The sequence below is a fragment of the Capricornis sumatraensis genome, chromosome 7, assembly GCF_032405125.1.
Source record: "Capricornis sumatraensis isolate serow.1 chromosome 7, serow.2, whole genome shotgun sequence".
Lineage (NCBI taxonomy): Eukaryota > Metazoa > Chordata > Mammalia > Artiodactyla > Bovidae > Capricornis > Capricornis sumatraensis.
In genome coordinates this window covers 60,354,751-60,381,459 of record NC_091075.1, presented here as the reverse complement: position 1 = coordinate 60,381,459, position 26,709 = coordinate 60,354,751, and the positions used below count along the sequence as shown (strand labels likewise).

Below are 26,709 nucleotides of genomic sequence, written 5' to 3'. Positions count from 1 at the left end.
TCTGCTCCCAGTGGAGTTGTCGTGCCCTTCTCTCCCTCTTACTACAGACCACAGAACTGCAAGTGGTTGTGAGACCTTGTTATGCAGATAAACCCTGACTATGTTCTATAATAAAAACAAATCATCATCAGAAACTTCATTCTTCACAACTGACAAGGGACAGCTGTAGCTGACTATGGTAACTTTCAAGATGCCTGAAAAAATTTCCCTGTAGTAATCTCTCAAAGACAGAACATTTAACACTCCATTCTAAACGAAGCGAGTCTCTTAATACCTGTATGTGTTCTTCTGTGTGCTTTCAAGTGAGAGCTTTTAGTGTACACTTTGTTGCATCCGTCATAATCACATCTGTGTATCCTCCGCTTCCTTTGCGTGTCTGGAGATTCCACAGGTAAAGGTCTCTTCCCGGGCTGCACGATGACTGAAGGGTGATTCCTAGGAAAGCCAATGTCAAATGCAAAATGGTGAGGTGCAAGATCCTTGTCTTCAGGCTACCAAAAGCATCAACAACACTGGGCAGAAACAAACAAACAAAAAACCCAACAAAATAAACAGAAAGAAATTAGCTGATCAACCCAAGAAGCACTGCTATATTCATTCAACAAACATGGAGTGAGCACCTACCATGAGCCAGGCACTGTGCTTGGCACCGGGACACAAAGATGAATAAAAACAGGGTTCCTGCCCTGGAGGAGCTCACACTCTAGGGGGAGACAGACATGTAGATAAGTAACGACAGTAAGAAGGGTTAGGTGCTATGCTAGAGGGAGGTGCGAAGTGCTGGCAGAGTCTTTCCCTCAACAGAAATTTGCTTTGCAGAATTTTGTGGTTGGAGGCTAAACACTGTACTATGTTTTCTCACATGCCACTCTGGTTTCCATTTACTGTTCTTTCAGGGAAAACATAAGAGGTCAAACTCCTAAGTCTCAGGCAACCACACCGTAGGATGTATCTATATTTTATCCTCTACGTAATTGGCATTTAGTCTGAGTCTCTTAAAGAGGCTTACATTTGATTTTGCTCTTCAAAAAAAAAAAAACGTTGGCATGCTGTCTTAACAAATTCAGACCTTTACTGTCGCTATTATCCCTCCTTGGGAGATAACTTGAGGCAGGGCTAGTGGTCAGGCAAGGGAGCACCTCTCCCAGGACCCAGGTGCAGTTCCAGGGCCCTCAGCAGATGCCTGCCATCCTCCGCACCTTCCTGGCTCCTCTCCCACACCCGCCTTTTCCTGTGCCTTCATATCTTTCCGGGATGGGGGAGAAGTCGAAATAAAATCCTGTTAAACATCATTACTATGAACTTCCTCTTTTTCAGAAAGGAAGCTGGTGGAGAGAAATGGCAGATGAGGAAGAGCCAGGAAAAATCTGTAGTTTTCTCAAGCTTCTCCTGCTGATTGATGTAAGTAATTAACAAGTTCTAATCTGTCCATTCGCTTCCCTAATGACTAATTACTTGATACATTACAAGCTTATGTAGTTGGTCTCTAACTGGGACAAAAGACTTCTTTTCCTTTTAAATGTGAATCTAAATTTCTTAAAATGTTATACAAGAACACAGGTGGGGGGGGTGGGGTATGGAGGAAAGACTGGTGGAAAGGAAAATAAAGACTTAGTTCCTGAAATAAAACTCATTTATCTTGGTAAAAATATGTTAATAAATACATATCTTATCAACAACTTTTTCAGGCACCCAAAGAAGTGACTAGGAAGAGAATAAAAAGGTTCATTTTATTGAGTGACCTTACTTATTTCTCAATTATTAGCAAAGAAAACTGTATTTTCTTCTATTTTTTTTTTAAACTGTCAGTTTTGAGTATCACTTTACATTCCTACCCTGATGCTTAGAGGGACGACACCGAAGAATGAAGTTTAGCCAGTTTAGATACATGGAAAAGTGAGCATCAACTAGTGGAGGGTGGGTGTGGGGTAGGGAACAAGGACTTCAGTTATATAAATGTATAAGTAACGGAGAAAATAGATAAGTGAAGAGATTTATGGACAGTGTTTTTTTTTTTAAATAAAAGTCCACTATTAAGATCCTTCAATAAAAAAAGTTTATCAGTTTACTTTAAAATTTCAACTTTAATGTCACTGACTGAAATTTTTCATCTTAAAGAGAACTTTCGGAAATAAAGTGCTGAAGGAAAAATATGAACAGTTAAATGTATCTTATGTGCTTCTGGGACACTGGGAGAGAATCCCAGATGAGTTCAGAAGTCTCTCCCAGTTATTAGATTTTAAAGGTTGGGAATCTAATAGTTTCTGGGTAGTAATTATGATCACTGCTTCAGTTACGCACTTTGTGAAAATGTCAGCCTCAAAAAAAGTACCCTAAAAGGCTGTGAACTTCAGCTCTAAATCCCAGCTCTACCACTGATGGTAGACCCCTGGCAAGGTAGTTACACTCTCTCTGTAAAATGGGTATATTAATAGGATCTCAGAAGGCTGCTGTGAGTGACGCACACAAAGCACTTAACACTTGGTCCAGATGAAAAATCTGCTCAACAGTAGCTGTTGATATTTCAAGGTTCAGAAATCCACTTGTAAACTTCGTCTTTACAGTTGTCTAGTCTTGAGGAATTTTTGGGGGGATGTCCTAACACCAGACCATAAATCTCTACTCCAGGGTCCAGAGATGCTGGCAGCATCGGAGGGCAGTAATACTCTTGAGAGGGGTCAGCAGTCCATCTTGAAAGGGCCAGACATTGGTACAGGTTGAGGCTCAGGATCTTGGGATTTCATTCATCCTTGCTCTCTTCATGGCTTATTTTTAAGGAGGTTGTTTTGATATCTTTATAAGTAAGAAGTTAGAATACCTAGTAAATACCAGAGACCTGGTCATTGTTTTGAATTAAGCTGATCCCTCTGTTTTATTTTCCCACTGTTTATTCATGGCTGCACTGGGTCTTCACAGGCTTTCTCCAGTCACAGAATGAGGGTTGCTCTCTAGGTGTGGTACAAGAGCTTTCTCACTGAGGTGGCTTTTCTTATTGTGGAACCTGGGCTCTAGGGTTTGTGGGCTCAGTAGTTATGGCCCACAGGCTTAGCTGCCATGAAGCATGTGGAATCTTCCTGGACCAGGGATCGAACCTGTGTCCCCTGCATTGGCAGGCAGGTTCTTAACCACTGGACCATCGGGGAAGTCCAAGCTCATCCCTGTGAAGTTTGCTACAATTTCATGTACACAACTCAATGGGGAAATCTGATCTTCAAGATTTTGTTCTAAATACACTTTCATACATGTAAATAAATAACAAAAGGAATCTGAGTGACTTTATGAATAATTCTAAAGCTACAACTTTATGATTAAGCAAAATGGATTTCAAAGCTGTAGTCCTCCCCTGAAAAGAAATGGCTTCCTAAGGCAAATATTGGTGCTGCCTCATTGAAATGGTACCAGGCATTTGGTTTCCAGTGATTCTTTCCTGGCTAGCTGGTTTCCTATGTGGGCTGCTACTGGGCACACTCCAAGACATTACTTAATCACATCTGTGAGAGAATTACTTGAAGAGTACATGTTCCAGTTGTGGCTACTCTGTTCAATTTTCTGAGAGGCAAAATGCATTCTTAGATCAGCATTAGAAGAAGCACATTACCCATTAATCATTAAAAGCCATTTAACTTGAGATCATCAAAAGAACATTACTTTAAAAAAGAGATGCTTTCAGCAGCATTCGGAGCAAGAATATTTGAAGGCATATTCCAATATTCTTCTGAAATGTGTTACATTGTAAATTCATAATAACCTATACTTTGGAATAACCCCGTATAGTCAATGGCCCCCTCCCTTTGTGAGTAGCTGGCTTTAGAGCATCTTTTTATCATCTGTTCATGAACAATTACAAGTGCCAAGCCATGTTACCCGTTACCTTGCAGAGACATACGTCATTCTAAAAAAGAGGCAATTCAGCTGTGTCCATTTTGGTTTGTTGTTGTTTAATCACTAAATTGTGTCTGACTCTTTGTGACCCCATAAATTGTAGCCCACCAGGGGATTTTCAGGCAAGAGGAGTGGGTTGCTATTTCCTCCTCCAGGGGATCTTCCTAACCCAGGGATCCAACCCATGTCTCTTATATTGCAGGTGGATTCTTTACCACTGAGCCACCAGGGAAGCTGCCCATTTTGGTTGGTCTGTTTTTCCTGTCACTTCAGTACAGAAGCAGATGCAACCGGCTAGATATGATCTAAACATGGCAGGAAGAGCACACAGCTGGAAGGAGATCAGCCCAGGTCCCCTCTGCTGCTGTTAATGGTGTGATTACAAGAGACTCACCACGTCTTGGCTCATCAGTTCTCTATTTGCTCTGACTCCCACATGCTTGTTTGGGGAGAATGAAATAACTCCTTTGAAAACACTTGGAAAAGTTCCTTTTTTTTTAAATTTTGTGGGAAAGAAGTGCTATGCAATTGTGAAGGGTAACAATGAAAAGACCATCAGATAGTTTCCCTAAAGGTGCAGCTGGGGCAGGAGATTCATTTTCTTCTTCTCATGTATCAGGGAGTGGATGAACTCTCCCCCCCTCCAAAAAAAAAAAAACTGAGTTGGTTCAAATGATAATTAACCCATGAGCTATTATGAATGCACCTACTTGGATTGAATGTAGATACAATCAGAATTTATTTGAAGTTCCAGAAAATAGCTGTTCTAAAACCAGAGAATTAATATTCTGTTACAGAACTTGTTATGAAAGGGAGAGAGGAATGCAAAAGATGAAGTAGAAAGGGGGGCAGAAAAGCTGGAGAAAAAGTGATATGGGAAGAAAGTGATAGAAGGGAGTCTGAGGAGACACTAACTATTGTACTTCCTCTGTACTAGGCAGCTGGTCCTTAAACCCAATGTTGAAAGGACTATAACATAAGAAAAAATAATTATAACCAATAATGTAAATAAAGAGAGAACAGGGGCAAAAGACTAAGTGGCTAGGCCAAGGTCACACACATGGTGGAGAGTAGAGCTGGGATCAAAGATGTTGGGCCCAAAGACGATGTCTGTACCTACTGCAAGCTCAGCCCCCAGTGTAAACCTTGGGAGAAGTCAAGCATAGTGCAAACCACAATAATGATGTTATTTAGCCTGTGCGTGACACCCTTACATGACAGCAAGTTAAACCACTGTTCAGGTGCCTGGATATTGATGGATACAGTGTAAATTTTCTACTGGATGGCATTTCTAAAGCAGACCAAACATTCTAGGGCACACACAATGAAAAAGACTGGAGACTTCTCTGAGCAACATCGTCAACTTTCTGTTGCCATCGGACTGGGTTTTGGAGAATCTTTCCTGGGCTTTGTGGTTGGCCTGAAAATTTTGATCAAAGCCATATCCCATCACAGAAACAGTGTGCTTTATGAGAACTGACAACAGGAAGGACGATGAGTGATCCCATAAAGAGTTTTCAGGATCCAACCTTAAGTGGGATATCTAGAACACCAGATCCAATCCACATTGGGATAAAGATGATGGGAGAACTATATACACATAGTCTGGAAGGACAGAAAAAAACAGGATAAAAATGATTTAAGGGGTAAAGTGGCAAAATGTAGGGTGACCGATTTACTGAAAAGTGACACAAGGAGTTTAACAGAGCACATTGATTCTGGAGAGATTCCATCTGGCCCAGGGGCTGCCCCAAACGACCAGGCAGTCCTAGCAATCCACACCACATCCCTCGCCGGAAGCTCGTGCTTCCATTCCAGTTCTGAGATGCACGCTGCTATGCAACTGCCGGGCAGACCTCAGTATACTTACTCTTGCAACAATGCTTGCGGGGGGGACACTGAGTTCATTAAAGGGGGTGACATTTCTTCGGGATAATAATCTGTCCTCTGTGGTTCGATCCCAGGTTCTATTTTAATTTTTTTCTGCAATATAGGCTTCTCATATGATTCAATTACAGGTACTAAAAAATAAAAATAGAAAAGTTACTCTATGTACACTTGACCAATGTCAGCCTTTAAAAGCTTATCCCACAGCTTCTAGCTACCACACTGATGTGTGAGTATCTACCTTTGGCAAAATGACAGCAGAAATGAACCTGGGGGTGAAATTCTTACTTTGTTAGCAAACACTACGTAGGAAGTTGGACTTTTAAGACATAGCCCCCAGGGGATTTCTTCCTTATGACTTTTGGTTATCTCCTTTTACAACAACCTGCTGCCTCTGACCAATCAGTAAACAAGCTGGCTTTTAATAGCAATTAGCTATCACATGGTCTAAAGCAGCCATCTCCAATCTTTGTGGCACCAGGGACTGGTTTTGTGGAAGACAGTTTTTCCATGGACTGGGGTGGGGGGTGTGGGGTGTGGGGCGTGGGTGAATCAAGCCCATTACATTTATCACGTACTTTATTTCTATTATTATGTCAGCTCCACCTCAGATCATCAGGCATTAGATCCTGGAGGCTGGGGAGCCCTGGACTAAAAATATTTCTTAGGAGCCTTTTGTACCTAGAACCATGCTGGCATTCAATAAAGCAAAATGTAAAGTCAAGATTCTTGTTATCCCGAAGTTGACAAGTACATAGTGAAACTAATCGTTTCATGGCATTAAACAAGACAGCCTGATTCTTGGGAGCTCTTCCAGGATCAACACTTAGAAAAAGGAAATGCCTTAGGCAGCCTCTCAGTCGAATATTTCCTTTTCAGAGTACAGCAGCTCTTGGCCCCTTGCTTCCTCTGCTCCCTTAATCAGACTCCCTGGTAGTGAAGACCTACAAGTCCGGATTAATGGCGGGGGCGGTAGCAGTGTGGATGAGTTGCAGAACAGAAAGGTACCTTGCATGCTACTACTGGAATTTTCCATCTCCTCTGACAAGGAGACCATGAGCGGCTGCTGGAGGTGGCTGGTGTACATGAAGGGGACAGGCTGCACGACGACGGGCTGGATGACGGGCAGAATGCCCGGGCTCCGGATGCCGTGGCGGGACAGGGCTGCGGCCATCACCGGTGGCATGGACAGCGGCACGCTGAAGGGCTGCACACCGGGCGGTGGCGGCGAGTACTTCTTCCCGGGCGGGCTGGAGGAGGGCAGGCTCAGCCCAGGCGAGGCTCGCCTATGCGAGGGCTGGAACTTCAGGGCGGACGGAGAGTTCCCGGCGGAGGGCGGCGAGCTCCGCTTGTTGACTGTGAGGTCCACCGGCTCCATCTGCATCCCGTGAGACAGGCCTTCCGGCGTCTGGAAGAACTTATCCGACAATGGCGTGGAGTAGATGACGCCGTACTTGTTGGGCTTCATTGACTCCATGTAATTAGACGGGTATGACTATTAGAAAAGACAGAAACGTGTCAATGGACAGGTGTGTTTGCTTGAAACACGAAATAAGATGAAAATACACAACAAGGCACATTCAGTTACGTGGACTTTCATAAATGATTTGGATTTAGATATATGCTTGACACACACACACACACACACACACAAATACCATGAAAGAGTTGATCTAATAAATGTAGGCACTAAAGTTAACATGGTAACTATGTCACAGACAAAAAAATCTCAAGTTTAATTCTACAGTGATGGCCATATCCAATGTTAAGATTGATGATGACGCCTGGAAAAATTCTAAAACAGGTTATAAAAGGCTTATGGGCCTTATCATTGGGAGTTGGGATTCACCAAGAACCAGCCAAGCCGAGGAACCTTATTGCTTTTCTGATGGGGTTTCTTAATTGGCAGGAAATACCCTCCTTGGCTTTAGTGTGCTCCACCTGAGCATAAAGACACAGAACATTTCCCATATGCTTGTGGATAATGTGGACAAACAGAGCCACGTGGTAGTGCCTTGGGATGCTCTCCAGCCACTGACCAATCCATGCTAAGGTGACCACGAATCCTGGCTTTAGTGCTAAATGTCCGACATCTGAGGAAATGCCTCAGTATCATGCAACTCAGAATGGCTAGTCACCTCACACACTTACTTATATACAGAAGGCCACCCACACAAAGGTGATTATGTCCTTGGCCCTGACTTATTCAACGATTTATTTACAATTTGAGACACTGCAGAAGATGACTTAATTTCCAAATCTGAGGATGACACATAACTATAAGAAAGAGCAAATAAGGACTTAAATAAGGACACGTGATGTTGGAAGGGACTTGCATACAAGCTGAGGCTTTGCCTTCTCTCCTTTCCACCTTGCTACTCCCTCATCAAGAGAATGGGGGACAACCTAACAAGATACTGGAGGTGAGATAATTAGTCCCCTCCCAAATCTAAGATCTGTTCGTATCTGACTTAATTTGTCTTCAAATACATTCCTTTCTTACAATATCAAGATAATGTAACGCTCATTTACCAGGTTGAAATCTAAATCAACTGTAACTGCACACTATGGGTACTGTCCTTGGCCATGGAATTCATTACAGTTACTTCTATTCCTTAAGAAAAATTTAAAGTCTGCTGTAGAATGCCTAAAAAAAAATTAAACTCAACATAAACCCTTTACTTGCATGCATTTTAGGGGAACATGTTTTCAGTGGTAACATGTCAAGTCTGCCTGCAGAGGATTACTTATATTTGAATGCTTTATAGTAAGGGTGAAAAATAACATACTGTGCCTCTCTCCCGGCTCTAAAATTCAATGCATTTGTGATTCTGAAGCAACACTAGCTCACAATGCAACTGAGAAGACCCACTAATGGGAGCTTATAATTAAACCGCTTAAATGCACTATTAATTTCTGAACCTCCCTGGCCCCTTCAGTGGCCAGTAATATGAGTTATTAATAACTGTGAGACAGCAGTGGTTTTGACTGGGATTAGTACTGAGATCACACCCTTTCTTCTCTGGACCTCATCGGGTGAATCTCCACCTGGCTATGCATCCAACTCATCCGTGCTGCTTTAAAATCCCATTCCTGCACTTTCAAAATAACTTTATTATGTTCAAAAGCAGTTCTATAAAAGAAGGCAAGAAAAATTACTATATAAATATTAGACAGACATGCAAGTGTCATGAGGATGTGTCAAAACCTGTCAAGGAGGTACTGGATACTCATCTTCTAGGAGGCTATGACGTTAAGATTAGAATTGGACTCAATGAGACGCCTATGAGATGAACTTAACACACACTGGGGTCCCGGAGTCTTTTCTTCCTGCTGTATACGACAGGTGTTTACTTCAGTGGGCTTTGATGTTATCAGGTATTCTTCAGACTTTACTAAGCACACAGATTCACCTGGGAATCTTGTTAAAACGCAGATTCTGAGTTACTGGGGAATGACTCAAGGTGCCAAAGATTGGCCTTGGACTAGCAGGGCTCTAAATGATGAGATATAGCATAAAAGCACTAATTTTTATTACTAACATTCGGTAAATTATTTAAATGCAATTTAAAGGTGGGGAGGGAGAATTTTCACTAATAATACTGCTTAAAAACAAGGATATGAGGATATAAAATCGGGGAACACAAAACAAATTGTTTTTAAAAATAGTTTTGAATTATGTATCGAAGATCAAATGAAGACTATTTCTACCTTTCTTTAGAATAAGACACACATAGGTGCAACACAAGGTGAGAGGCTCAAAATATACAGTAATATTAATATGCAATAGATTTAAATTGAAATATTAAAATAGGCAAAAGCAAGAGGCACAAGGTTTGTGAACAGAAATTACACATTATGTACAATGAGGGCTTCAGGAAGTAATTAACTACAGGAGGAAAAAAGATTTCTCCTAGTTCTAAAGTTTAGCCAGCTTGATATAATTTTCTAAAGGGCAAAAGTTCTGGTACAAGAAACAAAAACTCCAGGAAATGGGAGGCAGTGTTCATTGTTTCTACTCACAGAAATGTAGCTTCTCCCTTATTTTCAGCCCTAGTTTTCAAAGACACCCCTATGACCTAGATTTTAATACCAAGTTATTGGCCACTACACAGGAAGCAAGAAGAGGACAAACTTTTCTTGCTGTCATTGCTGGATTTTTCTATCTGTGGGGTGAGTTTAAGGAAAGCAGGAATTTAGAACCTGGGGGATTTGCAAATTTAATAACAGTCTCAGGTTTCTCAAGCCATAAAGAAACAGCCACACAGAGCTGAATTTTATAAATTATGCACATTTGCACAGTTTTGCTGAGAGTCTTCCCTCCCGTGAATGCCTCCTGTCCCCTGGACATGTGGTCTTTGGAGGGCTCCAGGGCTAAAAGCAGGGGCGCTGTTTTGTGTGCAGGGGTACACAACTGAGTCCAGTGTTAACTATTTCTGGTCTGACTGCTTCGCCTGAGGGTGAAGAAATGTGGTTCTTCAAACTGTCTCACTAGCAAACTTCACAGCAATGTTTACCAGAACCTTCTATGAGGCATGTTCACTTTAATCATTTGGGTGGAGCACATAAGCCACTGCAATCAGCTTGCAACAGTCTGGTTCTCCGCAGCATAAGGACTGACACAGGGCTTGCCTGGGGTGTGTGCCTTGGGTGGATACACACTGGTAATAGTTGCTTCCTCTCTGTTCCAGAGCATTCCTGTGTTCTAATGAAGCAATGCAAATAAGTGTGCCTGCACCAGCAAAATCCACATCAGCTGCAAATAGTGATGAAGCAGAAAGAGGTCCTCTGGCCCCTGCTGGGTATCCATGGCCCTACCGGCTCAAGCAGAGGTTTCCTCCATTCCTGACTCCCACTAAGGGCAGCAAGGGGGTTACTTTGCCAAAAGGTCTGCTATTAAGAAGGGTTCTTTCCCTCTGTGGTAACATGCATTCAAGTGTTCACACCTCCGTGCCATGGGTTACTTACTTGTCGTGGGTTATTTAAGTGTCAGTGGAGTGGGAGATGATGGTCCAGCCCAAGTGCTCAGAGAACACTGGGTGAATGGATGGTGTGAATCAACACGCTCTCTGAGCAAGTTTTTACCACTGACCAGGCTCAGCATAATGATTTTTTGATTCTCAAAAACAAAAAAAAAATTTTTTTTTAAGTATGATGAGGAAAAAGGCACAGGGTTTAGATAATTTTCCAATGCTATCACTTCCTATGAAAGTGAGAATTAATAGTTTCTCATTTTATTGGAAATAGTTTTGGTGAAGTTTTCCATTACAAGATGGTTTAAGTGGATGGAGTGACTACATGAAACGTGGGTGAGTCTCTGTTTCACTATTCATTAATATGAAAAAAAAAATGCGACCGTCCGTGACAGGGCGATGGCAAGTCAAAGGAATCTTCATACCAAGGGTGGAGTTCCAAGTGCAGGAAGGCGCGGTGCATTTATAAACAAGCTCTTTGGAAACAGCAAATGTCATGCCCCTCTGTGCAAACAAAAGTAGAAAGCTCTCTTTCTACCAGGCTCAGAAAAGTCATGAAAAGTTTCTGTTAGAACACGGCAGAGGGACTACCGATTTTAAGTACTTCTTAATCTGTAAGGAGTCTGTTAGATGATAATTTTCATTAAAGAAAAAAATACACTTTCTTCAGAAGTAATCTTCCTTTAGGAACAGAAGAATATGAAGGGATACTTTAAAAAATTTTATTTTCTCATTTCCTGAATTAAATTCTAGTTTTCAACCTCTTTGGCAGTACTGGTAAAAACAACTCCTTTACATGTTCATTTTATATACACCTGCCATTTCATGTTTTACATATAAGTATCTCCAATTTTATAAATAAGAAAAAAAATTGGAGACTCAGGGAGCTTCTGATGGCTTTGCCAGCAACACATTGACAGTAAGTAGCAGAGATCTACAGCACAGAATGGGGGTGGTGGTGGTACTCTGCTCCCCTTTCTTGCAAATCTTAATAGGATCGACAATCCAAAGTCTAGTCTGCCTCAAGGCACAAGGTTTAGTGAACAGTATGAAGGTTTATACTTCAGTAAGAGAAAAATGACATTTCCTCACTTTCTCTAAATTATAGCAAAATACCAACTAGGCAGATTATTTTTACTCTTCTTATCTTTTAGGGAAAAGGGGTGAGAGAGGGGAGTAAATCAGAGTAAAATATTTTTATTCATATGTGGAATTGAAGCAAAAACCAACCTTACATGTTACTGCTTCATGTTTAGAACACTGACCTGAATAAACAAAGACCTCAACCTTTTAGGTCAAAGGCAGAATGAAAAAGAGAAAAGGAATAAAGGAACAATAAATCAGATTTCATATACTTCACCTATGAAGGTAGGAAAGATAAAATGTGAAGATTTAAGAGTGGAAACAAAGAAACTCCATTGTAAGGCCTGGAACTCTATTTTGGTGAAACAATATAATTAAATTCTATAAGCATCAGCAGAACTTGAAAACTAGAGCATGAAGGAGAAAAAGACCATTAATTGCAAAAATACTTCCACATATTTTAACTCCATGCATTAATATGTTACAGCATTACAAGTATAACTATTACAACAAATTCATTTTATTTCCATTTTTTTTCAGCTAAGTGCCTTTCCTTGTATGGTGAAGTTCATTTTAGCTTTAAATTAGGCTCTTTTGACACATTCTCATGCTTGATTAAAAGCTCTGGAAGTATACTGAATAGTAAAATGCATCACTGATGGGCCTCCATCATTTACCAAATTAATCATAGTCTCTGGTACTAAAACCCTATTCATATTTCAAGGATACAATTAATGAGAACATTTCATACCTTAATATTCCTCCAGTATGATCATGCAATAGTTGGGGGAAGGGGTTGATGACAAAATGAGTAACATTAGAAGCCAATTTAGCTTTTTGATTAATAAAATTCTTATTGCTCTCTTATTATCATATGGTTATACAGTTGTTGGGCAAGAATGTAAATGCTATTTCCTTAAAGCCACTCTAATTTAACTTTTCACCGTACACACTGGTAAACACTAGCGCAGAAATATCCATGGCAACTCAGTTCCAAGGGCCTTGGAGTGACCCCCATGTCTTGTATAAACAGTTTTGGCAGGAACCTCCATAGTCAGCGCATAAGGATGATCTAAATTTTTGCAAGCGTGTCATTACCAACCTTCAGAGCCACAATTCAGGCCAAGTTTTTCCCCTTGTGAGTATTTTCCAAGCCCGAGGAAGAAAAGAGCAAGACAGAGTTGAGAGCATGGCCGTATTATTTCACATTCACTAAACCAGATTCCCTCAAGTCTCAACCACTCCCGGCTTTGCAGTCGACACCTTTCTGTTGTCAGCCCTGTCCAACTTCCACAGTGCTGGTGTTGTACCTCTATAAACAACTGGACTCATTACTCCTTCCCTGGTGGTCGACAAGCATGAAGACCGGGGTGGCTTAGCACTAAAGTGTTGCAAGAGACGGTGAATGTAATTGCCTCCCAGCCACCACAGACTCTTTTGAGTGAAACAAAATTCCATTCTCAGGGTCAAGTTCTTTCGCTAGCTTCTCCCAAGTCACAGCTCCACAAGGCTGCCTGGTTGGAGTTTAAGCAAATCATTTTATTCTTAACATATTTTTACATGCAAAATGATCAAGGATTTTTTTCTCCCAATTTTTATCTTTTTAATGAGTTTTGTGAAGGATATCCTAAGCACTATGTGAGGCAAAATGGAGTCTCTTTTTTTTGGCTTTCAATCCAAAAAAAAGAAAGAGATTAACATTCACAAACATGTTTAAGAAACTCCTCTGTATAGTCTGGGTGGTCATCTTGAGTGAAAAATACCTCTAAGTAAACTCACTCTTGATGAAGATTTCTTGAAGGTACATTTGGAAACTGCTTCCTAATCACGATACACATTGTGTACAGGTTTTTTTTTTTTTTTTTTAACGTTCCATATGCACATTAATTTTTTTAAACTAGTCCGGCCATTTTTTTTTCTTTTTGCCAAAATCAATAATCTTGAGAGCTCAGACTAAAAATCTGCTAACTAAGGGGTTTCTGTAAAACTATTTCTGTTATGAGCAGATCTACCTGTGGCTCAGGTTCTGTCCTGATGACATCCTGGGGGTGGGTGGGGGACTGGGGCAAAGTGTTTAAGAAAACATGGATCCTGTTTAGAAGTTTGCCTATCAAATGCCTGTCAAGTAATGAGTACTTTTAAGGGATAACACAACACACAGTAAAGTTATTACCACTTGGAATAAACAAGAGGTGTTTAGTTTTGGAAAACTTACCACCGAGACAGGGTCCATGGCCTCCTGCTTGACAGGGACTGGGTCAAACATGAGCATTCTTTTAGTTATGCTTTCTAGGGCGCTCTGGTGTTTAGCCTGGAAAACAAAACAAGGTGTCTGTCTAAATCCTGAGGTTACTTTCAATACAAACTATTGAAAAAAAATTTTTCCTCACCCTGCTTCTCTGGTCCTTCCCCTCCCCTGCCCCCAGAATGGCTGGAATTTGTTTTCCTTACCTATGAAAATGCCATTTTATATAATTAAGACCAGACTCCATGGTCATAACCAGGGGAGAGCCAACTGGCATTTCTAACTCAAATACATAAACCCTGACGTTTCTGGAACAATAGGTACAGCCCTCCTGAGCAGCCAAGCTTGTTTAATAAGATTACTGAGCAGCTCAATAGAGGTTCACATTATATACAAATGTTAAAAAAAAACTTTCCTTTCCATCTTATGTCATAAAAGAAAAATCAGGGAAAAATAAGGCAGGCAAAAAGACAACGTAGAAGCAGTTATCACGACTATCTTTGTTTTTTATCCCCTCAAACTCTTTTTAAATGGATTGTAATATGCATACTATATAGTATCCATAATTTCACTTAACAATTATTGGGAAAATGTTTCTTTTCTAGTAAGTATGGTTTCACACCATCAAGTTCAGTGTGTCACCGTGTGAACCAATCAGATTTTTTTTTGACCATGCTGAGCAGCAGCTGGTGGGATCTCAGTTCCCCGACCGAGGATGGAGCCCGGGCCCCATGCAGTAGAGTGCAGTCCTAACCACTGGAGAACCAGGGAAGTCCCCAGTCAGATTTTTTAAAAATTCCTCTTACTGGGCAGATTGCTTCTAAATTTTCACTATTACAGACAGCAATGAGCATTTTAATATTTACATCTTTGTGCATGTCCTTAATTTTTAAGATAAATTTTATGAAGGGGAGTTCTTGAGTGAGAAGCATGTACATTTTCCAAAGCATCTGCTGTATCCTCTAGCAAAGATACTCTGTAATTGCCATCAACAAAACAGAACCTGTTTCCCAACATCTCTACTGGCCACGTGCATGACCATTTAAGAAAAATTAAAACCCCGCGCCTCTTGTTGTTTTCTAAGTACTTTTTCAATATGAAGAACATTAGCTTGTATTCACCCTCAATTTCTCCTTATCAGGAAATAAGCCAATTTTTAGCCTAATGGAAAGACAATGTCCATCCTGACCCTGTTTGATCTTTCTCTTTCTCTTTTCTTATTCAAGTGTTATCCCTTTTCTTCCGTGTTCTGTACTAGTCTGCTATTAGTACTGTATCATTCCAACTGCTTCCTCACAAGACAAAATATTCAGTCTGATGAACATTTATTAATAACTGCATTTCACAGACCTTCAACAACCTTCAGGCCTCTCTTATCCAAATTTGGTTTAAGTGTTCAGCACTTTTGGTTAAAAGTGAGATCTTTATATATCACCTTTGTTTGGGTGGGAAGGTGAACGAGTTCTAGATGGAGTTCCACCTGAAAAAGGTATAGGAACCCCTGTACTTCAGTATTTAAACTCCCCATTCCCACCTCCCTGATGACAGTCCTGTCGTTAGTGATGTCCATGCTCTATGGGTTAAACTAAGATATCTTCGGACACAATTATAAAAGTAATACTGTGTAGTTCTTGTGCTTCACTGCTTTGCTGAAGAAAGACTGTCCTGGGTCTCATGACAACACGTGAATATCATCATTAACTCAACATAAGGCCCTGACTTCAAAATTATATTTTCCTACATCACAGGACGTATTATAATCTGCGAACACAATCTGAAACCAGGCTGCTCAAATCAATGGTGCTACCACCCTCTTCTGTGTCCCAGTAAGAACAAACCCCATAGCCAGTGAAAAATGGATGATTTCATAATGAAGGATGAAAACCCCTTTTGTGTCTTGGGATCTATTATTAACCAGTTCCCAGCCTAGCAGCTGTACAGATGGATATGGTGCTAAGAATTGCTGTCCAGGGCCCCGGAGCGGACCATACACAAAAGATGTGAGATCGCTTGCTTATATCAATGAGGTCAGATGATTCAGCAGCCTCGACCCATGGCTGGTCATCCTCCCCCAAGCTTTTAAAATTTAATTTACTCTTACAGATTCATCCACTCCACTAGAGAGTATCTTGCTGCAAATCCTTCTAAATAAAAGCACTCATATTCTCAGGAGTGTAGTGGAAGAGTTCTGACCCTGAAACTCAAGCAGGAGATCTGTACTTGACCCTCTCCATGGGGGAGTGGATGCGGGGAGGCCCTTTTTTACATGCAAAATGCAGAGGGCAACTCTTTTGTCTACTTTCTAAAAGATTTATCTTCAAGGTTTTGGGGAAATTAAATGAGATTAAAAATAATTTAAAAAAAAGAGAGAGGAACTTTGTTCATCTGAATATGCACACAATTTTTGAATCTATAAAACTATACACACAGCATTAAATTTGTTGATTCTGATCTCTGGAACAATGTCAAGTACTTGCCTCTTTCCTAGAATATTTAGCCTTAGTGGTCAACACCACCCCCTCCCCAACACACACACCCTTAAAAAACTCAGACTAAATTCAGTTCAAAAAGCAATGGCTGCTTTCATCCTATCTGAGATGTCATACAGGACCCCGTCCCTTGATAATCGCACCGTCCCAGTAGTTTCCTATCATCTCTACCCTTGCCTTACCTGGAATCCTTTACTACCAGTAGGAGCAGCACAGTGGAATTAAAGATGATGGGGTCTGGAGCTCATTTTGGTTTAAATCCTAACCCCATCATTTAGCTCATAAAACCTTTTTCAAATGTCTACAGCAGTAAGTACTGAACCCATTCAGAAATGAATGACACGTTAAACTTGCTATAGTTTGTGTCATTTTAAGACATTAGTGAAATTACTTTCATTTGTTAGTTTTTATGTTTTATCTAAATTTAAGGAAATTAGTGCTTTGAAACACTTGTAATCTTAAGAGAAAAATTCATCTAGCATAAAGCATCCCTCCTAACTGGATTCATTTTTCTTAAAAAGTAATTGTTTTAAGGGTTGTTTATTCAGAACTTTACCTTGAAGAGTAACTCAATCACTGATGAAAGGATACTTCTCATACACAAGGATTTCAGCTAATAAACAAGTAATGATATTATAGAATTTAGAATACCTCATTTTATAACTCCTAACTAAATAAAGCATCACTTGACAATAAAAGGTCTGTGCAAAATTCAAATGTCACTGTGAACAGAACCACACTCACTGTCCACTCACACGTGTAACAGCACTTTGCTCTCAATCTCGTAGCTTCTAAAATGACTGATTATACTTTCAGTGATAGTCAAAGGCTATGGAGGACATATTAAAAAAAAGAAATATAAGAAAAAGACACACCCTAACCTTGGACCACTTTTGCTACTAGCGTTGACCTTATCTCTGGGTCTGATCTAGAATAAGAAAAGAGTGACTGCAAAGTCACTGAAGGGCCTTCCATATAATTCAGCACTGGAAGAAGTGGGGTCTCTAAATTTAGTGGCTTTTGTTATGCATGGGCAACTCTGAGCTCTGGGGCTATTGAAAGAAAACTTAAAACGCTATAGAAAATCTATCACTACATAACCCTGACAGCAGTTCCAAGTAAGACCATTAGGTGGCGAGCTAAAACAAGTATTTAAAGACTAGGACACAGGCAGTAAACTGAGTTTGCCAAAGTCAGGGTCTTTAAATCTAGTGGGTTTTAACTAGGCTCAGGAATTCTTATCACAGAGATTAGAAGGCCCCCAAAAGTGGTTCTGTTTTTCTTACAACTAGTTCTCAAGCATTAACAGGTTTTCATCTTAGTTGTGTTAAACTAGCTTAGGAGACAACCATTCTAAACTAGTAATCCCAGGATAACACTGCATTTACAAGAGGGAAAAAACAGGCAAAATAGGTTTAAAAAAAAAAAGTCTAAGTTATCAAAGTGCCTAAAAGCAAAAATATAGAAAATAATTGCCAAAATAATTTTCCATCACGGAACAAACATCTTCTTCCCCAACTGTTATTTTGCTGGGAAGGGCCAATACAGAATTTTCCTTCAAAAGGAAGAAACATTTTCCTTCACACTCTGCCTATGCTTCTGACTTTTTTCAGCTGTCATAAGAAGGGTCAGATTTTTGTCAAGATGCACAACTGCATGTTTATGTCTTAAGAAGCTTTGGTGAATCACTTACATGAAGTTTCACAAGCAATTATAGTTCCCTCTCACATGGTTCTTTTCAGCCCTCCATGGGGCCTACTTGACAATTGCTTCATGAGGGTACAAATGAGCTGCAGAGCTTAGAAAGACACACAGGCCTTAATGTAAGAGGTTATGCTGCCAGCCTCCTTTGAAAATGGCTTGCCTTGAAGCTATGGCACATTTTATTACAGAAACAACCTTATAAATAACTGCCCCTTCCTTAGAAGAATGGGGGAGGGGGGTGGGGAAGAAAGGGAGAGAGAGAGGAGGGAGGTGTGTGGCAGGGGATGGAGGGGGTTCTGGAGAGAGAATGTATTGAAATAAATTTCTTGGCGATCTATCAGGATTTGCTCTGACATTCTCCCTTCTCCTCTCCTGTCTAATGCACTCAAAGGGACCCTGGATCCTTCTCCCCGAGCCCAGCCTGACCCTAAGCTTCCAGACTACCTGCCTCCTTCAAAGCTGATCTTTTGTTTCCTAGCCGACCTCAGCCAGGTGTAAGGAGAAAAAAAGGATGGCCAAACCAGCACATCTTCTGTTAAGTGCCCCTGTCAACCCATCCAAGCCTCTGGGCTTTAAAGGAGGAAGCATGCTGCCTCCTTTCACCTCTCACTCCCAAAAGGAACTTCAGGGAAAAAATTAAAAAGACAAATTAAAAAAAAAAAAAGGTGCGTGGCTGAGTGTGCGTGTGTGTGAGAGAGATTCTCGGTCAGGAGGAGGACCAGGGTGGGCAGGTAACATCCCTAAACTTCCTCTCCAAAGAAACTTTTCTTTCTTTACTTTTGTACCCTAACTCTTTCAAGAGCTCCAAGGAGTTGCGTATTTAATGGCAGCTGCCCTGGCCAGAAATCCAAGGGGCCGGGCAACAGATGGAAGTGGACATTTCTAAGTCAGAGCCTCCTTTCAGAGCAGCTGAACGCTGGCACCTACCTGGAAAGGCATCTCGTTTTCATGTCACTCGCTGATTTTTCTCCTACCTCAGTCTTCTACTGTTGGTGTGAAAGGAAAAAAAATTCCGTGGAACACTTCTAAATCTTTGCCCCTCATAAATTAGTTATTTTGCATCAAAATGTTTTGTAAATGGGAAAGAAGTTAATTTTTTAGTTTCAGATTAAATATAATGATCCATGAGCAAACAATCCGCCCTCTCTCCTCTCTGGGCTAACAAGCCACCCAATTTTACTTTCCTGCCTCCACCCATCTGCTCCACCCTATGGAGAGTTGCCAAGGCAGTCCAACTTGTCCAAACAGGACATGGCTTCAGATAAGATTCTGCCCACACCCTGTACTTCGGAAAGACCAAGTGAAGCAATTGATTTTGCATGTAAATAAGGACAGGTGCAAAGGTAACAACCAAGTGAAGTCCCTCCACTTTTCCAGACTAGGGCCCAGCAGAGCAGGGGTGGGGGCGGGGAGACACAAACCCATATCCTTTAGGTGAACTCTCAAGTTCAATGCCACTTAGTTAGTGGCCTACCACATCTTTCTTAAAGCAATTTTAGCGAACACTAGTCATTTTCCCTATTAAGGTTATGTACGCAGTTTTCCTCCCCATGCCGACAATTTTTGTTTTTTAGTTTTAAGGGCCAGCGACCCCAACTCGGTTGAAAAGCACCCATAATGCGTAATCCTGCTGTGCACATGGCTTATGCAGCCTGCCTTGGCCCTGAGTTTTCTCCTGTGATGTGTTATATAATCAAATCCAGAAGGGCTGTGTGAGGCCACTGCCTCTCCACCGGGCGCCCTATCGCTGGAGACCCACCCCACTCCACCCTGAGGGGCCTCCACCCATGGGGCCCCACCCTCGGAGTGCGAGGCTGGGAGGGACCAATTGGCTTCAGCCAGCTGCCAGTTCCTGGAAATTCCGGCCTGAGCAGCAATGCCTGGAACCTTGCAAATAACCAGAAAGAAGTGGCATTGCTTCCCCCAGCTCCTGAGGATGCTTCACTAAAAGCTTCACGGAACCTCTGGATGCGCACATGTGAGCTGTTGCTGACCACTCCCTTCAGAAGCTAACAAACAGAAAGGCACTCTGCGCCACTGCTGTGAGAGAATTCAACATGCCCCACCCTAATCCTCCTTGTCCCCAAAAGGCTGCGCCCCACATCTGCCTTATCTCCTGGCCACTCACCTCATCTTTCAAGCTTTCCTCACCAACTTCTCTATTTCTACTACTGCCGTGGCCAGGCTCTCAAACCTCAAGACTGTGTTACTGGGTCTCCCCTCCATGGGACTCCTATGCCTGCCCCTTGGACCCTCCAAGCCATTCTGACCACTCCTCCCCCCCGACCTGCCACTTGCCACGTATCACAAAGCCCTCTTCTCAGTGAGTCTTTTCCAAACTCCCAAACTTTCCTCCAAGGGACACCCTTAGGGCTTGGAGGGCAGGTTCAAGCACCATGGCTCAGCGCCCCCTTTCCTACCAGCTGCTCCTCTGCTCCAAGAGCCCTCCAAGCCGACTGCCCTGTTTCTCCCTCCACCCAGCCCCCTCCCCAAAGCCTTTGTTCATTTTTGGCCCCGATGCTGGGCAACCAGAGTGGAATGCCCATCCCCTTCCGGCTTATCTAAATCCTCCTAATTCTTCAAAGACCAGCTCAAGGCCCTCCCCACTCAGTGTAGCCAGCTGATTGCTCCTGGGCCCATCTGAGGCCGCCCCCTCTTACCTAGATAGGTGGGCCTTTCTACCTTTCAAATAGGCTGTCCAAGACCACCATCAGGACGGGCAGCACCTGAGCATGGGCTTACTTCACAGCTCCTTAGAGGGGTTCCCTTCCTGCTCCCCAATGGAGATCAGGCACACCCACTAAGTCAAGGTTTTGCCAGGCATAAGGAGTGGATATAAAAGCCCTGAGCTATAGGAGTCTCAGTCACTTCCCTTTCTCTTTAAATGCACTTGAAAATCTCCCTTAAAAAAGTAACATGAGTGAGGGGGCGAGGGGGCCTAACTTAAAGGAAACCTATTAAATGAAACTTCCTCAAAAAACCTATTGCTCCTAACAATAACCCTTTGCTTTTTATTACTCACCCAGAGAGCTCTTCTAAACAAGTCTAGTGTCAAGGTCTTGATTTTAAAACCTAAATTAAGGGCGGGGGTGGGGTGGGGTGGAGGACACTGAGAGAGAAAAGAATGTGGTAACTTGAAGTGTGTGTGCGCACGTGTGTGTGTGCGTATGTGTGTTAACAAACATTAGGTTGTTTTGTTTCAATGCTACTTCTATGGACCAAGGAAATCCAGGAGCTCAGTGATGTCACAGGTTTCCTACTGATTATCACCACCTTCACAACAGCACTCTCCAGGTCCCATTCTTTACAAGGACTGTGTCATTTCATGCCTACGATACGGGGAGGTACTACCTTCTCATTTTACTGCTGAAACAGAGAGGTAAAGTAATCTGCCCAAGATCACACAGCTGTTAGAGGGGTAGAGCTGGGATACAAACCCAAAGCAGTCTGATTTCAGGGCTGGTGGTGACTTGGCTCTCACTTCCACTGCCTCCTGCAACAGGGCATGACCCACAGCTAGAGTGGAATGGAGAGTTCTGCAGGCAGGTCCGTCCATTGTGGATCCAGAGCCAGGGGCAGTGGATGTATGGCAGTGGATGTATGGCAGTGGCGACCTCAACTCCTGCCCGCTGGCCCCTGCTGCCTCCCCCTCTCTGAGTGGAGGCTTGGATCCAACATCAAAAGACGGTGTCTGAAGGCCCCGATTTAGGCAAACTATTCTTCCTGGCCAATGCACCTGCAATTGGTCCATAAAACTGCTCAGAAAAAATTGGCAGCTTCACCCAAGTAAATACGGAAATCCTCATAATAACTGTACAAAGGTGGAAGGGTCAGGTCCTCATCCCCATTTTAGAAATGAGGAAATGAAGGAACAGAGGTGAAATGACTCGCCCAAATTCGCCGAGCTGGTGGGAGCTGCAGCCAAGAACAGAAGTGTGTCTGCTGCAGACCCAGGCCTCTTTCTGTTCTTCTGCTCCACTCTGTGCTGTGGGACCCACTTTGAAGTAAAATCATCTTATACTTGGGCATTCCCCCAGGGACGTCGGGGTGTGGGATTTGTGTGCTGCCGCACTGGTCCATGGGAGGCAGTGCCATGGGGAGGTTCTGGCTGGCAATTATGATTTCAAAATGACTTTTCAGGTTAGATCACTTGGGACCTACTCCATCCTTGTGGCATAGCTGAGAATAATGACCGCACGCAATCTGAGATTAGCTCTAATGAGTAGGTGCTCAATAAATACTTGTGGGATGAATACATGAATGGATGTCAAACTACCTTTCTCACATGCTAGGATGAAATGAAGGGCAAGGGCCTAAGAGTGACTGTACCTCAGGTGTCACACAAGGAAAATCTGCCCAGGGGCCAGTGGTACTAGTCTAAAAATCATCTTCTGAAACACAAAGTAAATGTGAAAACCGTCGCTTGGGAGACAAAACACCCTTGCTTGAAGAACTGGAATAGGAACTTGAACTTACTAATGAAAGCGGTTCTGGGGCTCAAAGCTTTGTAAGGGACCAGGGCGTATAGTGCAAGAAACAGATAAAGGAGGGGATTTCAGTGATCAGACTCAGAGGACAGTAGTTAAGAGAACTAAGCTAGTTCTAGTTCTCTAGTTCTCTTAACTAGAGCATATGGGCCAAAGGAGAAAAACCCCACACTGGACCACTGGTCGCTCTCCTGGGTAGAAGGCACTGACCTCAGTGTCTGCTGGATCTCGCCAAACTCCACTGATCTGGTCTGAGACTAGCTCCAGGCCATCCCTGGAAAGCCCCAGGCCTTCCAGAGATTGGCCACCATCTTGGACATGTCCCAGATTAAGCTGGTCCTCCTGAAAGGGGGCTGCTTCTCAAGGGAGCACCCCTTTCCCAGGAGAGGGTAACAGCGAAACCCAGGGTTACATAGAAGCTGAAGGGCCATGTAAGTGACTACATTTAGTCTCTGGCTCCCCTTAATAATGAGATTGGGGAAATGGTAATGTATTCAACCTGCCAACACAATGGAATGAGTTTCCAATCGCTCTAGGAACCTGCTTTGCTAGAGAAAGGACCTTATTATTTATTAAATACTCTGCCCAACAGACACAAAATATACTAATAGTTTTTTCCAATGTGCCATTAAACTATGGTGACAATCCAGAGAAAGCAGAGCCAGTTTTTGCTTTGGGAGAAAATAGTCTTAGTTCTGGTTGAGAAACTGCGTTTGTAGTATTGTATCTCTTTTATTGCTACTAAATTTCAAGGAAGGAGAGTTGAGGGGGAAGCAGGGCTCCCTCCCTTAGACAATGCCCTCCCTTATCAGGGCAGACTGCCGTCTGGTTTCCTGTCTCCAGCGCCGGCATTACTGTTTGAGATGAGAAACCGGGTCTAATAAGGGGACAGATCAAGCTTGAAAATGAGAATGCTAGAAGTCACCACAATCCCTTCCTTCCAACTCACTCCAACATGAATTCTGGCTGGAATACTACCAGATACCAATTGTTTTATGACTCCAGGGATTTTCTTTTTTAAAGTTAGCATCATAGATAACTGAAGCACTTCAGAAAGAAACCCAATTTTCAGAATAATGTAATTTCTGGTATTTAAAGGGCTAGGTTGCTTTTATTTATTTTTCTTAAACACAACCGGGTGTGAAAACAGAGTAAGAAATGCCACATTAAGATAGCTGTTCATTTTATAGCAAAAATGTTGATTTGCACACACGAAGAAGGCAAATATCTAAAGAAGGGGATGGAGGTAGATGATTTACATGGCTTAGAGACTACCTTCTCTACGTAGACCTTCCACCCCCACCCCACCACTTTTTCTGATGATTATAACAACTACCAGATTGGTACAATTTTCCCTAATTGTTTAGCTCACATTTAAAAGCTTGCAGAATACTTCCTGATAGAATAATATTAGATTCTAATCATCTTTATTAACCACCTCCCTCTCCCCATAAATAGGGAGGAAAGAATGATTTGAGACTAAGCCAAATAAAGACTCTATCTACCAAATCTAGTTGGATTGTTAACAACTTTGGAGCTAAAATAAAAAAATCTTACTTCAATTTGGGTTACTTATGAATTCAGTTTAAAGATCTGTTGTCCTACAAGCAACTTAATATCACAGTCTGATTCCTCCAAAGAGGGAAGGAAAAATCTTATTGAAATTTTCCAAACTGCCATCTTTTTTTTATGGAAGGTTATCAATATCCTACTATTTGACTCTAGCAGCTTTCTTCATATCATACTGTGTATTTTCCTTTTTATCCATCAAGGAAAAATGTGATGGGTTGAGATGCTAAAACCAAAACATTATGATGATGATGAGCACCAATTTGGGTAAAGAATAAGGCCTGATGTGCTGCCTCAGAAACTTTTTCCATTAATTCCATTAGAGAACACTGTAGATAATTCCTCTAGATTTTAGAGAAAATCCCCACATAAGAAGTTTAAGGGAGAAAATTGCCAAAAAACTTTTCTTTTCCAACCATTTTATGCCAACTTTATTTCTGGATAACCAAGAGAAAAATAGTTTGTTAAAGTAGGTTTTAAATAGTTAACCCAGAAATCTGCTTACTCACAACTGACAGAATATACCAAAGAAAAAAGGGGGTGGGGTGGGGCAAGAGATTATGAGAAAGTTGCTATTGTAAAACAAAAACAAAGAGCATTCTCCTTCTGTTTTCAAAATATTAGGTTAAACATTTTCAAACTATCATTAAATGAACTTATTCCAGTTCTCCTTTTCTTTGAGCTTTTTACTCTTAAAACAGTTTGGAAATCAGATGTAGGATACAGTAAAATCTTTGTCCTTAAAAAGAAATAATCCTGAAGTGCTCTCAATACATTTTATAATTTGTTTCAATACAGTTTCTCCCTTAAAACATAAGCAAGATCCGTAAAAGCAGTCCAAGACTGCTCGAGTTATCTGTTCAGTGAAGCCTCCTATGCCTAGTGTCCAGTGGTAAATGCAATGAGCCACATCCTTCAGATCCTGCTAGTTCTTCTGAACTGTAAGGTGTAACCTCATCCAAAATTGACAGCTCCAGGGTAGAATGCCTATCGACAAACCAATACTCAAAACAAGAAGGAAAAGCAAACAAAACAGCCTTCTTCAGATTTCCAGCCAATATACACACACACAGTACTTGAAATTGAACTAATAAACTAAAAAAAAATGTAAAATTACTTATTCACCCATATAAACACATTGGAGCAAAGGGTGTACATAAAAAGGTTAACTGACTTTTGTCATTATGACATAACACAGGCATCTTAGGCAATCCTAAGTGTGTGGAGACATGATAACTCCCTGGGTGGGGACAGGGAGTTTAAGGGCAGGGACCATGGCCTGGTCTGGGCTACTGATCTACCAGAAAACAGCCTGAAACAGGAAAGAGCACACATATGCCACTTGGAATGTATGACGCAAACCCCAGCCTTGAAACAAAGAACAGGAAACAGCTCTGCTGGCTGTGCTGGAGAGAAAGCACAGAGAAACATTTAGCCGGCCCTCCCTGACCCTATATTCATGAGCAGCTGGAGTTTTTTAAGACAACAACAGGGGGGTGGAGGTGTTTGTTCTATGGGTGTGAATAATAACACCAGCTTTATACAGGAGACCTGCCCTATTTACAAATAGGAGCTTCCACATACAGTAAACATCATAAGTGAACATGTGATTTTATCATATTCAAGCAGCAGCAACCTTCCTAATTAACACCAGCCTCCCTGCCAATTTCTTTTGTCTTTTTCTCCCCCATCCCAATGGCTGGTCTCTAGCTACAGTCAAATTCTGGGTTGGGGTAATGCATACTGCACAGTCTCAGAGCATCAGGAGGAAACGGAGAGAGCACTGCAGCTGAGAATTCAGATGACACTGGGTCATCCCACATAACTGAATGGGACCAATTTTAAGTGTTCCTGAGCCACAGAACTAAATCCCAAGACAAAGAGCGTGGAGACGTCTAAAGTCATCCCAAATTTTCAGTCTTTTTCAACTGCAGAGTTACAAAGATATTTGCACACCGCTGCACATCTGTTCTACATGTACACACATCTACAGAAATCCACCTTGAGAATGCAATTCTGTTCCTGAAATTTCATTTAATCCAACTGAAAAATTGTTATACAATCTGTAGAATAGAGTATCGATTTTTATAAGATGTTCTAAAATGTCTATTTTCCTTTAGGCATTTGTAAGGTAGCAAAATCCATTCACTAGTCCTTTCCCCATTATTTCTCTTTATTTTGTTAGCCAGTACTGTTTAACTAGGTTCCCATTAGCAGAGATTTAAGAATCTGTGTGTACATATAACTACAGGTAAAAAGAAAAAAAGGAAAATAAAAGGCATCACTGTGTCCACAGCAACCAGAAGATTGGGTTTTAATTTAGAAACTTTGCAGTGAAAAAAACAATAGCTTTCTCCAAAGCTATGTTGCCATGTTTTACATCTGACAAG

At 41.7% G+C, this 26,709-nt stretch overlaps 1 protein-coding gene across 1 annotated transcript in view; it reads right to left on the bottom strand.

Annotated features, from left to right (window-relative positions):
* KLF3 (KLF transcription factor 3) overlaps positions 1-26,709 on the bottom strand; it is a 34,874-nt gene that overhangs the window by 6,309 nt on the left and 1,856 nt on the right. The window contains exons 2-5 of the mRNA XM_068975013.1: positions 14,041-14,136; positions 6,778-7,264; positions 5,753-5,903; positions 275-435 (exon numbers count right to left, since the gene is read on the bottom strand). Coding sequence (XP_068831114.1) covers positions 275-435; positions 5,753-5,903; positions 6,778-7,264; positions 14,041-14,097 — 856 coding nt within the window. The 5' untranslated portion in view covers positions 14,098-14,136. The remainder of the gene's footprint in view (positions 1-274; positions 436-5,752; positions 5,904-6,777; positions 7,265-14,040; positions 14,137-26,709) is intronic.